Genomic DNA, 14,479 nt, shown 5'->3' on the forward strand with positions numbered 1-14,479 from the left:
AATTACGGGTTTCAGAGTGCGGCCACCCAGAAAATTTCTCATATAAACTATAGGAAAAATAAAAATAGAATTTTTATTTTTGATGCTAAAGGTATTCGAGGTGCATGAAACGTCGAGATTTGATGCAAACTCGAAAAAAAATTTGACGACAATTCACTTTTTTGGATTTTGGCACATTTTTGCCTTTCTCATATAGAAAGGTTATGCAATCACTCTGAAAAACGTCAACCTAATCCCGGCCAAATTTTTTTTTCGACTCGCATAAGGTTTCTGGATTTTAACAGGGGCGTAGTTGATGGTTTACGGAGAGGGGTTAAACCCCCCTCTACTGTTCATTCCCCTCCCTTAAAAATCTCCTTAAATCACCCCTCAGACCACCACCCCATCCAGCCCTCATACCCCTCCCTTTCAACCCCCTCATCTTTAAACCACCACTATATCTCAAAGCATGCCAATTTAAGCTGGGGAGTCGTTCGTTCATGGGACGTTCGCCCTCCTCACATACCCACCCCCGCATGACAAAATGAGTTAGCAAGCAGATAACATTGATCTAATGCTGATTAGGCTAATGAAGTATATTTTTTTGTTTCAAGTGTTTCACCGTCGACACGTAGCTCATCAAGTTCGTGGCTGGCATGCCATTGTGTATAAGTGCAAAGTGTACTAAGAATGTAATGGACATTTCCACAATTATATTGAACATAAAAAGCCTCCGTGCCATAGTTTAGAGAAATGAGAAAGGCACAATTGCACCGCTAGGTGGATTAAAACAGGTTTTTTTTTTTGAAAATTATAGTTTTTTCGCCAGGAAGAAAATAATGCCATCATGGAATTAAATTACGAAAAGAACCCAAGTAACCATAAGCAATAAGCCATTGCGCTATATTGGCTATTCATTTGCACTAATGTTGCATTGAAAATCCATCACAGCATTAAGAATGCAATACAGCTCTGTATTAGCATCAATAATGCATAAATGCACAGCCAAAATATAGCATTATCGCTTGCTCTATATGCGTATATAAAGCTGATATTGCTTCAAGGATCTTTAAAGCATGTAAGTTTTACATGCGCATTTAGTACCATTATAGAGCAAATAAAAAGCCGATATAATTCTATTGTAATGCTGAGGGTTTATTTGTTTGTAAATCTTCTTGAAGATTATATTCGACATATCTCATTTCAATGGAACATATGCAATATAGTCCAGGCAGCAAACGCAGCGCACTTACTGTGAAGGATGAGGCAAGGTACCTAAGTTCGAGACATACTAAAGGTAATTTTCGTAAAACATTCATATCATGTCAGAATGAAAACTCATTAAGGATATTCTTTACAATGCATTAGAAGAGACTCAATTGCGGTTTTAAACAGATCATTTTATTTTAGAATTTTTCCTTTTTGCTCATCATTCCGAAAGGAAACATAAGAAATGGTTTTAAAACCATGGCGGACAATGACAACTAACTGAAGCTTTTAAATAGCATTAGTAGTGTCAATATTAGAGTTTCAAATTTGACTTTTGTACGCTTGTGCTATATAATAGCATTGGTACTGCAGAAACGAGCTGTCAATCTCTGCACAATAATAGCACTATACTTCGCCTTTTCTGGCATAATACCAGCATTATATCAGTATTTAGGGCTTCACGGCTCTTTAGGACTACTTTATATGTGGATCTAATGCAGATATTAGGCTACGTTATAATGCTTATTGGTTACTTGGGAACACAGCGACGATACGAGAAATACGTACTAAACCTTTAAGTTGACAAATCCGTAATATTCCTGGCGAATACCATATCGATGCAGAGACGCCCAACGTGGTGGCTTATTTTAGGTATGAAATCAAATCGAACTCTAGTAAAAATTTCTTGAACGTTAATTCGTTATATAGAAGAAGAAAGTCTAAATATAAATATAAATATAAATATAAATATAAATATAAATATAAATATAAATATAAATATAAATATAAATATAAATATAAATATAAATATAAATATAAATATAAATATAAATATAAATATAAATATAAATATAAATATAAATATAAATATAAATATAAATATAAATATAAATATAAATATAAATATAAATATAAATATAAATATAAATATAAATATAAATATAAATATAAATATAAATATAAATATAAATATAAATATAAATATAAATATAAATATAAATATAAATATAAATATAAATATAAATATAAATATAAATATAAATATAAATATAAATATAAATATAAATATAAATATAAATATAAATATAAATATTAATATAAATATAAATCCTATTTGACAAGATCTCGATTCACCTCTTTATTGCGTCTAGAAAAACTCTTGAAATATGCCTATTTTGTCCTGTCCTGTGGTGTAACCTCTTAAGGAGTAAATTGTTTAAAACCAACTTTGCGCGTGAAGAGTACAAAATCTATAGCTAAAATAGTTATGGAAGCTGCGTTTCGACTTCGTCTCATCAGAATCCGGCACTAACTTAGTGACAGAACTAAGCTAGCGCCGGATTGACACTAGCTCCAAAAAACACGATTTGTGTTCGTGAATCCTAGTGACCCATAGTCAAAAGTAATATTCCGCAAGAAAAGGAGCTCATTTTAAGCTGATGAGAAGTTATGAAATCGAAACATTTGGTTTGGCTTAGCATGCCAATGCAAGATGCTGTATTTATCTTTAGTAAAGAACAATTTAAGTGAAAAGTAATATTTCTCCACTAAGGAGCTTGAGCTTGTGCCGCTACTCCGTTATCGATCTGGACTAGCTGACGTTGCACAGGGAATCATTAGATAATTATGCTTGGGAGTAGCGAAACATCTTTCAATGTGCAACTCCTGGAAATCTTAAAATATTTAGGATCAATACCGGTGCGCCGGCAGGTCCGAACGTAGATCGTGAAAGGAAAGGAAAAGAATGTTAGTTCGATACTTGCTTCGAAAAGAATGCTTAGAGTGTCTTTTAAGGGAACGTTTAGATTTTCAGGGTACTGTTTGCTTGCGGGGAATGATAATATATAATGTGGACTCTTCCCAAAGTACCCTAGCAACAATTGAATTTTTTATGGCACTCTTGAAGTCTCTCTTAAAACTTAGATTGCACTTGTAGTGTGTCATAAAAAATTCAATTGTTACTTGGGTGTTCAACATTCCTAATGCAAGAGTTATTCTTAAATTCTTTGCGCGCTTGCCACACCGAGCCTAGTACCATTCAAAATCGTCGCTCACGATAAAGTGGTCCTTGAAACAGCTTACCCTGTGCCAGGGTTACCATATTGACAGATTTTTCTGTAATGTCACAGATTTTTTTTCACAATTTTTGATTACAGATTCTTTTTTATAGATGACAGATTTTTGACATTTGGATGAAAATTTCACAGATTTCCACATATTTTTGGAAATATTAAGATTTTTTGCAGATTCTTTGGAAATTTTTTACAGATTTTCACAGATTTTGTTTCTGTTTGATGATAAAACGATTTTTTTGGCCGAAACACAGATTTCAATGTGGCATCCCTGACTCCGTGCTTCAGTAGATCTACGCCTGACAAACTCGAACTGGTGAACCTTTCCGTCGATCTCAACTTTGTGGGCGGAAATAGAGTATTACATTGCTGGACGATCTATCTATCTATCCGCCTAGATTAGATATTTTTTCGTCAGTTCTTTCGAAATATTTGGAATACGTAGCGGATTATCTTTGATTGGAAAGAAGACCAGATATGGTCCAACTGAAGTCACTTTGTATGATTTTCAATGGAAAGTCATAGCATTCGAGTACTAATCTTGTCCGACATCCATTTTAGACAAAGTGAAAACTTCAGGAGTGCGATTGAAGAGACAAGTTACAGGAGCTATAAGAAAGGGAAAGATAAGTCAGGCAGTAGTTAAGTAAAATGTGGTTTATTTTTTCTCGATGTATGGATGCTAGCAAATGGTAAAATCGATAGCAAATGGAAAAAAGTGGATACAAAAACATTCAACTGCAGCAGATCATAAAAGCACCTTTGTTGTACTCACTTTTGCAAAAGAATGTCTTGACGGCATTTGGACTAGTAAATACAATCTAAGGGAAGGAGCGGGCATAGCGTAGTTGGTAAATGAAGTGCCTTGTACGCAGCTCACCTGGATTCGGTTTCCAATCCCGCACGTACAGTAAGAGATTTTTCCAACTCATAATGAGAGGCGAATCACTCTAGGGTTAAAACTTCTATGATCGAAATAGAAAAAGTCTAATTGTATGCACCGTAATCAACAATCCATCAACCAGATCACAGATTCTAAAAATTGTCTCCACAGTATACTGGTCGTCATATGAAGTATACTGAGTAGATACTCCAGCGTCAACTGATTTTACGAATCTACAGCGCACTATTGTCGGCTGGAATTGACATGAAATGAGCGACAGTCAAACCATTTTAGCAGGTTTCCAACCAACAGGAATAAATAGAACGGTTGGTCTGGGAACAAACATTCAAATAGATTCTACGGATTTTTATGTGATAGAGGCGGCTTGAATTCCTCAATAAAATCGCCTGTTCAGTTAACCGCTATCGTCAACTAATTTCACAAAGTATCCCAAGCAAATATTTCGCCCGTCTTTAAACTCCGCAATACAGACAAATCTGCAGTGAACTTATATTCAAAATTTCACGGAAATTCAACGTTTTCTATCGGTGCTCCATATTGATGGCTTTGCTCGAAATAAGGTTATACATTTCGGTGTCTCGTGTCACTTTCGAAGGATTGAGAATTAGTTTGCACAGTTTAATGATAAATGTAGAATATGCTTCGAAATTGAATGGAAATCGGTCAAAAAATTTCAGCCTGGCGTATCAATTCGTCTCAATTTTTCATTTCAGCTGACGCTAATGATACGTAATCGAACCTTTTCACTCACGCAAAATAACGAAAGCAATCATTTTTTAAAATTGAATTGTCACGACCACCTTCAATTGTACCACTTTGATCCCTAACCAATTGCAAAAGGGCATTGCAAATTTTTGTTTTTAATCACAAAGACCCATTTTATATTGTGATAAATGTCAAAGTAAACGTAGATGCCAAATTTCACATCATTTGGACAATATTAAACCCAATTTTAATGTCTCGATTTCACATTTTACCATTAAAGAGCATATACCCACTCCATTTAACATCAAATAATTATTTAATTTACTATTTTCAGTGAGTAAGATGTTCAATAATCATATCGCAAATATATTATTTTAGAAAAAATGCGAGAAGTTGGGATATTAGGGCAATTGATGAAAAAATGGGTTTCTAGCCTAAATGTCAAAAAACCTAATATTTCTGAATCTTATAGGCAACGAATCAATTTCTGTTTTGTTCCCGAGAATTTTATACGTTCGCGAAGGTACTTTTAATAAAAATTGATTGAAGAATAATAGAGATATATGTACGAGAAAATGATTAAATTTGATATGAACGACAAAATACCCTAGCGCCCCAACTTATCGTATTCTGACAAAGGTCGCAAAGGTCTCGTTCGATTTCTGAGATTTTTTTTCACATTACACAAATTGCAAAAACCTGTTTTAATCCACCTAAAGGTGCAATTGTGCCTTTCTCATTTCTCCAAACTATGATTTAATAGCTGGTTCGTACAATAGCACGGGGCTAGTTGGCGGTTGGGGTAAGTTGGCGGAATCCCTTTTTCTCTGTTTCTATTAGACATATAGTACTACCTCTTCTTGTGTACCTCAAGTTACCCGAAGAAACCCGTTATCCAATGTGTTTTTGTTGCTAAACGATTTATTTGGTGGAAGTTGTGGGTGATATTGTGTTTTCGGGCATACCAAGTAAATTTTCTAAATTTTAAATACTTTGCGCGTGATTTTCAATCTATTTCCTGAATAATTATATTTTTCGATAGCGCACGAAAAGAGCTTTCAGTATCCGTATAGATATTACATCTATTCACAAACAAGAGTTATTTTTTAAATAGTTTTTAATAAAATATGCGGTTGGGGTAAGTTGGCGGTGCTGCACGCGGGGCAAGTTGGCGGTACTATGTACAGTGCAAAAAAGTCATCAAAAAATTTATTTCTTGAATTCATTCCAAAGTAAGAAAATCTTTTTCTTGTGTATTGTAGGAGACATTTATTCCGGCCAATTGCATGAAGAATTTCGGAAATTTGCTTTTGAATAGGGAGTACGCGTCAAAGTCAAAATGCCGGATTATTGAAACTGAAATATAATTGCAAATGTCGATTAATATACAGTTTTCTCGATAAGACATTCGGCATGCTCCAAAAGGACTCTTGAAGTAATTGCATCTCCATTTGATTGCTTAGCTTTTGGCGTATCCCCACATACCGCAAACTTACCCCGGGGCCGGGGTAAGTTGGCGGGTTTTCCGCGTCACATATTTTTGTCTCTAAAAATGGAGACAATGCATGAAACACTTTTAAAAAAATCAGAGATCTTGCCAACAGTCTGCTCTTTCATGCTGCGTGTTCTATTTTGCAAGATCTATCTACATCAAAGCGGTAAAAATTGAAAACTGAAAACACCGCCAACTAGCCCCGGTCTCTAACATTATGGAAATGTCTTTCATTCTTATTACACTTGGTAAGTATATATAAGAGCACCTTTTTGCATTCATCGCGGTATCGGTTTGAATCGGAGTTTTCTGTGTGATCGCACTCCACAACCCGTAACTCCGGAGCCGGAAGTCGAATGGATATGGAATTTAATATCAGTTTCCGGGGACGCAACACCTTTCATTTGAGACTAAGTTGATCAAATCGGTCTAGCCATTTTCGAGAAACTAATATAACCGTTATTTTGAATTTGGATGCTTCCGGATCTGTCGATAGTGGCCAGTGTGGCCAAAGAGACTTTGAATCACTGTTGGTGACCTAGATTTACAAATTCAACAGTTGTGTTAACATTTTAGAAAAAAATCACCTTTTTACATTCATCGCAGAATTCGTTAGAATCAGGATTTGCTGCGGGATCGTACGAATCACCCTGTAATTCAGGAACCAAAACTCGGATCCACACAAAATTCAACAGCAGCTGATGGACCTTTCATTTAAAATCAAGTTTGTCAAAATCGGTTCAGAAAATTCCGAGAAACCGATGTGGAAAAATCAACAAATTTTGTTTTGTAACCATACTCTTCAACTCGTAATCCGGAACAAGATGTCGGTTGAAAATGAAATTCAATAGCAACCTACGGGAATATTATACCTTTCATTTGAATCTTAGTTGTAAAAATCGGTTCAGCCATCTCCGAGAAACCGATGTGGACATTTTGTTAACAAATCCGCACATACACACACATACATACATACATACATACATACATACATACATACATTCACACATACATACATACATACATACATACATACATACGTACATACATACATACACACAGATATTTTGCGATCTCGGCGAACTAAGTCGAATGTTATATGAGACTCGGCCCTCCGGGCCTCGGTTATACAGTTATATCTTCATGTGATTATATTTTGAAATGTTGGTGGAATGGATTTGAAAGGGGTGGGAATGGGGGGTTAGTAGAGTGGGAGTGGAGGATGCGTCAGAAATCCTCCATCTTATTTCGTTATACGGGGTGGATGAAGGAAATGCGGACGTGAAGGTGGTCCAAAGGGAGGGGAGTGATGAAGGAGGGAGGTGTAAGGGCAAGGCGGGGGGGAGGGGGGGAGGGGCGGCGACGTAATACTCAACTGCATATTTTGCCTTCCATTTGAGACTTGGTTTGAGAAAATCGGTGCAGTCCGAAGAACCGATGTGACTTTAATTGTGGAATATGCCCGGAATTCCGGACTTCCGGAATCGTCGATAGTGGACAATATATTCAAAGAATGTTTGATTGGCAAACAGTGATCTAGATCTGCGATTAGAAGTAATTTGGTGACCATTTCAATAGTTTTTAGCCTCTGAGGTAATACGATTGTACCGATTTTTATGGGAAATTCCAATGTATCCTTTCTAACACCCCTGTAACTCCGGAAGCAAGAGTGAGAACCGAATGAAATTCAGCAGCAGTCAATGGCATTACTGTATCTTTCATTTGAAATCAAGTTTGTAAAAATCGGTAGAGAATTCGTTGTGGACTGGGTGTGATATTAGCTTAGGAACTTGGCGAGTTCCCCGGGGGCGTCATGAACCGTCATAGGTGGCCAATGTGGTCAAAGCTGCTTTGATTGATCATTAGTGATCCAGACCCGCAAACTAGAGTGATGTTACATCAATTTTAATATGTTTTACATCATTTGAACATCATGGTGGTACCAGTTTATATGGGAATTTGCTGTGTGACCGCACTCTTCAACCCGTAACTCCGGAACCGGAAGTCGGATCAACTAAAAATTCAATAGCAGCTTATGGGAGCGTTATACCTTTCAGATGAAACTAAGTTTGCGAAAATCGGTTCAGCCATCTCTGAGAAAATTGTGTGAGTTTAAATGACACACACACACACATACACATACATACACACACAGACATTGGCCGATCTCGACGAACTGAATCGAATGGTGTATGACACTCGGCCCTCCGGGCCTCTGTTGAAAAGTCGATTTTTACAGTGATTGCATAGCCTTTCTTTATATGAGAAAGGCAAAAAGGCATGTTCGGTAGCATAGAGAAGAATAATTATTTGTAATGGTGATTTTTTTGGATAAAATACCTCAAAACTCCAGCAGTATTGAGAAACAAAGAAACTTTCATTGAAATGCCAAGATTTTTTTCTTTATAAAACTACACTACTTTACAGTTATGGCATTTCATATATTTTTGCCTTTCTCATATAAAGAAAGGCTATGCAATCACTGTAAAAATCGACTTTTCAACAGAGGCCCGGAGGGCCGAGTGTCATACACCATTCGATTCAGTTCGTCGAGATCGGCAAATGTCTGTGTGTGTGTATGTATGTGTGTGTGTGTCATTTAAACTCACACAATTTTCTCAGAGATGGCTGAACCGATTTTCGCAAACTTAGTTTCATATGAAAGGTATAACGCTCCCATAAGCTGCTATTGAATTTTTAGTTGATCCGACTTCCGGTTCCGGAGTTACGGGTTGAAGAGTGCGGTCACACAGCAAATTCCCATATAAACTGGTACCACCATGATGTTCAAATGCTGTAAAACATATTAAAATTGATGTAACATTACTCTAGTTTGCGGGTCTAGATCACTAATGATCAATCAAAGTAGCTTTGACCACATTGGCCACCTATGACGGTTCATGACGCCCCCGGGGAACCCGCCAAGTTCCTAAGCTAATATCACACCCATTCCACAACGAATTCTCTACCGATTTTTACAAACTTGATTTCAAATGAAAGATACAGTAATGCCATTGACTGCTGCTGAATTTCATTCGGTTCTGACTCTTGCTTCCGGAGTTACAGGGGTGTTAGTAAGGATACACTGGAATTTCCCATATAAATCGGTACAATCGTAATACCTCAGAGGCTAAAAACTATTGAAATGGTCACCAAATTACTTCTAATCGCAGATCTAGATCACTGATTGCCAATCAAACATTCTTTGAATATATTGTCCACTATCGACGATTCCGGAAGTCCGGAATTCCGGGCATATTCCACAATTAATGTCACATCGGTTCTTCGGTGATCACTGAACCGATTTTCTCAAACCAAGTCTCAAATGGAAGGCAAAATATGCAGTTGAGTATTGCGTCGCCGCCCCTCCCCCCCGCCTTGCCCTTACGCCTCCCTCCTTCATCACTTCTCTCCCCTTAGACCACCCTCACGCCCGCATTTCCTTCATCCACCCCGTATACCGAAATAAGAGGAATGACTTCTGACGCATCCTCCACTCCCACTCTACTAACCCCCCATTTCCTCCACTTTCAAACCTATTCCACCAACATTTCAAATTATAATCACATGAAGATAACATTGAAATCATGCTGATTAAGCTAATTAAATATTATTCTTTTGCCTTTCTCATATAGAAAGGTTATGCAATTGCTCCAAAAACCGACTCTCTAACCGAGGCCCGGAGGGCCGAGTCTCATATAACATTCGACTCAGTTCGCCGAGATCGCAAAATATCTGTGTGTATGTAAGTGTGTATGTATGTATGTATGTATGTACGTATGTATGTATGTATGTATGTATGCATGTATGTATGTATGTGTGTGCATGTGCGGATTTGTTAACAAAATGTCCACATCGGTTTCTCGGAGATGGCTGAACCGATTTTTACAAACTAAGATTCAAATGAAAGGTATAATATTCCCATAGGTTGCTATTAAATTTCATTTTCAACCGACATCTTGTTTCGGATTACGAGTTGAAGAGTATGGTTACCAAATAAAATTTGTTGATTTGTCTACATCGGTTTCTCGGAATTTTCTGAACCGATTTTGACAAACTTAATTTTAAATGAAAGGTCCTTCAGCTGCTGTTGAATTTTGTGTGGATCCGAGTTCTGGTTCCTGAATTACAGGGTGATACGCACGATCACGCAGCAAATCCCGATTCTAACGAATTCTGCGATGAATGTAAAAAGGTGAATTATTTTCCAAAATGTAAACACAACTGTTGAATTTGTAGATCTAGGTCACCAACAGTCATTCAAAGTCTCTTTGGCCACACTGGCCACCATCGACGGATCCGAAAGCATTGTCCAAATGATATGAAATTTGGCATCTGAGTTTACTTTGACATTTGTTACAATACGAAAGGGGAACCCTTCGAAATTTCAAATATGAGTGTCTTCTTGAAATGCCCCACTGTTGACCTTGTTCTGATTTGGTATCTTACAATCATCAGCGCAGTTGAGTTAGGTGAAGGCAGCAAGAAGCAGCAGCGGGCAGCAGACGTACAAAGCAGCTTTTGCCAATGTCTGCTCCTCTTCGTTGCTGGTCCTCTTTGCGCACCTTGCTACATTAAGGAGGGCGTCTGGTCTAAAGTGTTCAAATCAAAAGTCATTTTGTTTTACGATTTTGAAGGCAAGGTAACAATGGCTTTGTGTATGAAAAAAATATCAGTCACGCAGTGCCACACATATGAGCGTTTCAAGACTAGACGTCCAACCATTTCCACGTCAAGAAGCACCGCGGCGAGCACGATAATTCTTGATAAAATTGTCTAACACAGGAAATTCAATAAGATTTGTAAAGCTTAGATTTGTAGTTACTTGATGAACCATAAAAAATAGAAAAAAGTTCCAATTTCTGCAAATGGAACCAAGGAAACCGAAATCGAATATTTTAAGGTAAAATTCGCTAACTTTTCTTCAAAATAATAGGAAGAAAAAAATTTAATTCTGTTGGGCATTCTGACGAACAAACATCAAGTCAATTAGTTGATTAGTTTTCGAGTTATCATGTTCGCCAATTTGAAAAACGCGGTTTCGAGAAAAACTTTATTAAAGGGTGTCCCACATCAAATTGCATCACGGAAAAAACGCTGTAGAAAAAAAACCCATTGGGTATTTTTTCTTGAAAATTTGGGTAGAAGTAGGTTTGAGTGTATTGTTTACACTATTTTTTATCGCAGTCAGTTTTTCGAAAACTGTTTCCGATAGAGGAATGCATGCCTGTTTAAAACAAATATGTTCAGGATATTGCAGGAGACCAGGCTTGTTCTTGCACACACAAAGTGCCACAAAGTGCGAAATACCCTGATGAAAAATAGAGCAGCTTACAAATACTGCGATGATCAGAACGACCGCACAAAGAGAAACTTGAAAACGAAAAAGAGAAAGATCTGTGCACCAAGAGCTGCACAATTTCGTTCAAAGAGTTACCTTGAAGAGCCACTTTTTTGTGCCTCCCCTCACTGGCAAGCAAATAGGAAGGTGAAACAAACTACAATTCAGATAAAGTTTGATCAGAAGAATGTTTTAAAATGGTTTTTGGTTGCCTTCGCTGCATCTGTGCGCGTGGGACAAAGATTCACACTAAAGAGCCTCTTTATTTCTACTTTTTGAGGTGTGCAGCCAACGAGTAGAATGCACGTATGGGAGCCACACACATCGGAGTGGAGGTTTATTGTGAAAGAGAAGAGCGGTGGTTCGCATGAAAAGTGCAAAGAGCGTTTTTTATTCTTCTCTTTATTTGCTCTGAGGTGCATTACATCCCTGCGGGAGACTATTCTAGAGGTTCAATACTAACAATTAAGCGTATAAAAAAGAAGTCGATTTTTTGCTCACTACACCAGACATCCCCCTTAAGCACCGTTTAAGTTTTCTTTATCGTTTTTCTTTTTTTGTTAGTTTTGGTGTTCGTCTTCAAAACATTTTGAATCAGTCATCTGCTGCCTATAATCGCAAGTCTGTCCCATAAAGATAGGAAATCCCATAAAAAATAGAAGAAATATGCGATCATGGGTAGTCTATTCGTTTTTCAAAAAGAGAACTTTATCATTAGTTGAAATAGAATAGAAAGTTCCTACGGAAGAGTATGGAACGAGTTGGGGTTCTTTGAGAATTATACCGGAAGAGAGAAAAACTCAAACTTATTCATACAAAACCACGGACAGTTCGTGATGCTGATAGCCTGAACCTGATCGAATACGCACTGCACCGGATTCTGGATAAACTGGAAGTGAGAGATTTAGGAAATCTTCCAGAAACCGACAAACACGGACGAAGTTGCTGACTATTTGACCGTAGTAATGATAAACAAATATCTTACGCACAACAACAATGACATCATATTCATCATATTGTTTTTATTATCATTGTTCATATTATGAAAGTGGCTCGTCAATATTAGAAAGTCATTCGTATATTTCTTCGATCAATTCGTTTGTCTAGTGAAACCGATTCCTAATAAGCCAACGAAATTAGTTTCGTGGTTCTTACGCGAAACTCGTAATAAAAATAAAAGTGTTGCAATTGAACTACGAATGATTCATATGTACGAAAAATTAGTATATTTTACGAAAATTACCTTACAAAACTAATTCTTAGCGATTTACGAATATATTCTCTCAGTCTAGTCAGTACCTCAGTAGAAAGATATTCACATTGAAAATTAATGGAAAATGATTGAGCAGCGTAGTTGTGTGAATGAATAATGCAACTAATAAACGCAGTTTGAATATAGTAGGGCATGATTTGATCCTATTTCAAGATCCACCAATTTTGAAAATTTTTCCACCCCAGCGAGTACCTTTTCTTCGTGCCGATCAAGTTTTTGTTTATCGGTTGCCCTTAGCTCATCACATCATTTTCTATTCTGATATTTAGCCACTACAAGCATTCGGCTTCTGAACTGATTTTACTCGACCGTCGCTCTTTGGCATTCAACGTTGCACCAGTAGTACAGATTGCTGCTACCTATGATACCCAACAGTTTTGTATCTGTTGTACTTTTCGGCATTTGGGAATACACTGCCGACAAACAGCATAAAACCAGTGCATAATGCAGAACAGCGATGGTACGCTGTACTGCAGTCAATATATTTCTAGTGTAATTGCGATTTCTCGTTCACTGTAATCTTCTATTCGTTGTTGACCCCTATCTTGCTGCAATTTAATAAATTTCAACTTATAATCGCTGTCGGTTGGAATTTTTGTCAATAGGTGTTGGATGGAAAGAAACTCACGGACTTTGGTTATTTTAGAGCAGGTCAAATCAACGCGACAATCTGAAGATTAATTTGGCTGTCGTGTATGGAGACTGAAGACTGCGGGCTATGCAAGGAGTGGTCTAAAAATGAACCGTTCGTTTGGTCATGATCTGGAACCATTTATTTTAATGAGTGAATCAAAACTAATTTTTAAGCTTTAAATTTCGATGTTACATATTCAAGGCACTTTATAATTAGTGAAAGTAGGTACAAATAATAATTATAATGTGTTTCATTCAACCATGTTTTTCACGCTACCAAACACAAAACTCGCTAACGCGTCGTCAGAGCGTATATTTGTGACTAGAAGGCGGACAATATTTAATTAAGCAAATTAGCTTAACGACGAGTTTTAGGCCACACCTTGAAGTGAGCTCATCACTTTTTTTGCCCGCTTGGGTCGTCATTATGAATATGTACCGATATATAATAACATGTTTTTCCCATCCAAGGAACGGCATCGGAGCGTAACCTTACCTGTCATCGTACACGAATCCAGCGCTGAGCGTGTTGACATACAGGGCAAAGGCCAGCGTACAGCAACTGAGGCTTACGTAATCCATGCTGAAAAGAAAACCAAACAAAAAAGAATAGTTATTTACATATTGCCCTCGTATATCATTTCACGTTACGGATCAAAAACACCCTCACCGGAAGGGACAAATTGCACCCGGTGGGGGCATGTTGGTTGTCTAACTTTTGTCAAACCCAACGCGTCCATATATCAAATTACAACCCCGACCCAATCTCCCACCCTCTCCCGAAAATGTTCATCCATCGACCGAACAAAATACAGCTTCCCAGTTATCTGATCTATCTATTTATTCTAGCACAGCGACCCCTCGCTTTCTC

General features: G+C 37.3%; 1 protein-coding gene across 3 annotated transcripts in view; it reads right to left on the reverse strand.

Moving 5' to 3' along the window:
* The window catches only part of LOC131686130 (protein O-mannosyl-transferase TMTC2-like), an 876,983-nt gene that overhangs the window by 737,144 nt on the left and 125,360 nt on the right, over nucleotides 1-14,479 (reverse strand). For all 3 annotated transcript variants that reach the window (XR_009304937.1, XM_058970300.1, XM_058970299.1), the window contains exon 3: nucleotides 14,105-14,191. Coding sequence is in view for 2 of the 3 variants with exons in the window: in XM_058970300.1 (XP_058826283.1) it covers nucleotides 14,105-14,191 (87 nt within the window). In the remaining variant the exon portion in view is untranslated. The remainder of the gene's footprint in view (nucleotides 1-14,104; nucleotides 14,192-14,479) is intronic.

Source organism: Topomyia yanbarensis, chromosome 2 (genome assembly GCF_030247195.1).
Source record: "Topomyia yanbarensis strain Yona2022 chromosome 2, ASM3024719v1, whole genome shotgun sequence".
Classification (NCBI taxonomy): domain Eukaryota; kingdom Metazoa; phylum Arthropoda; class Insecta; order Diptera; family Culicidae; genus Topomyia; species Topomyia yanbarensis.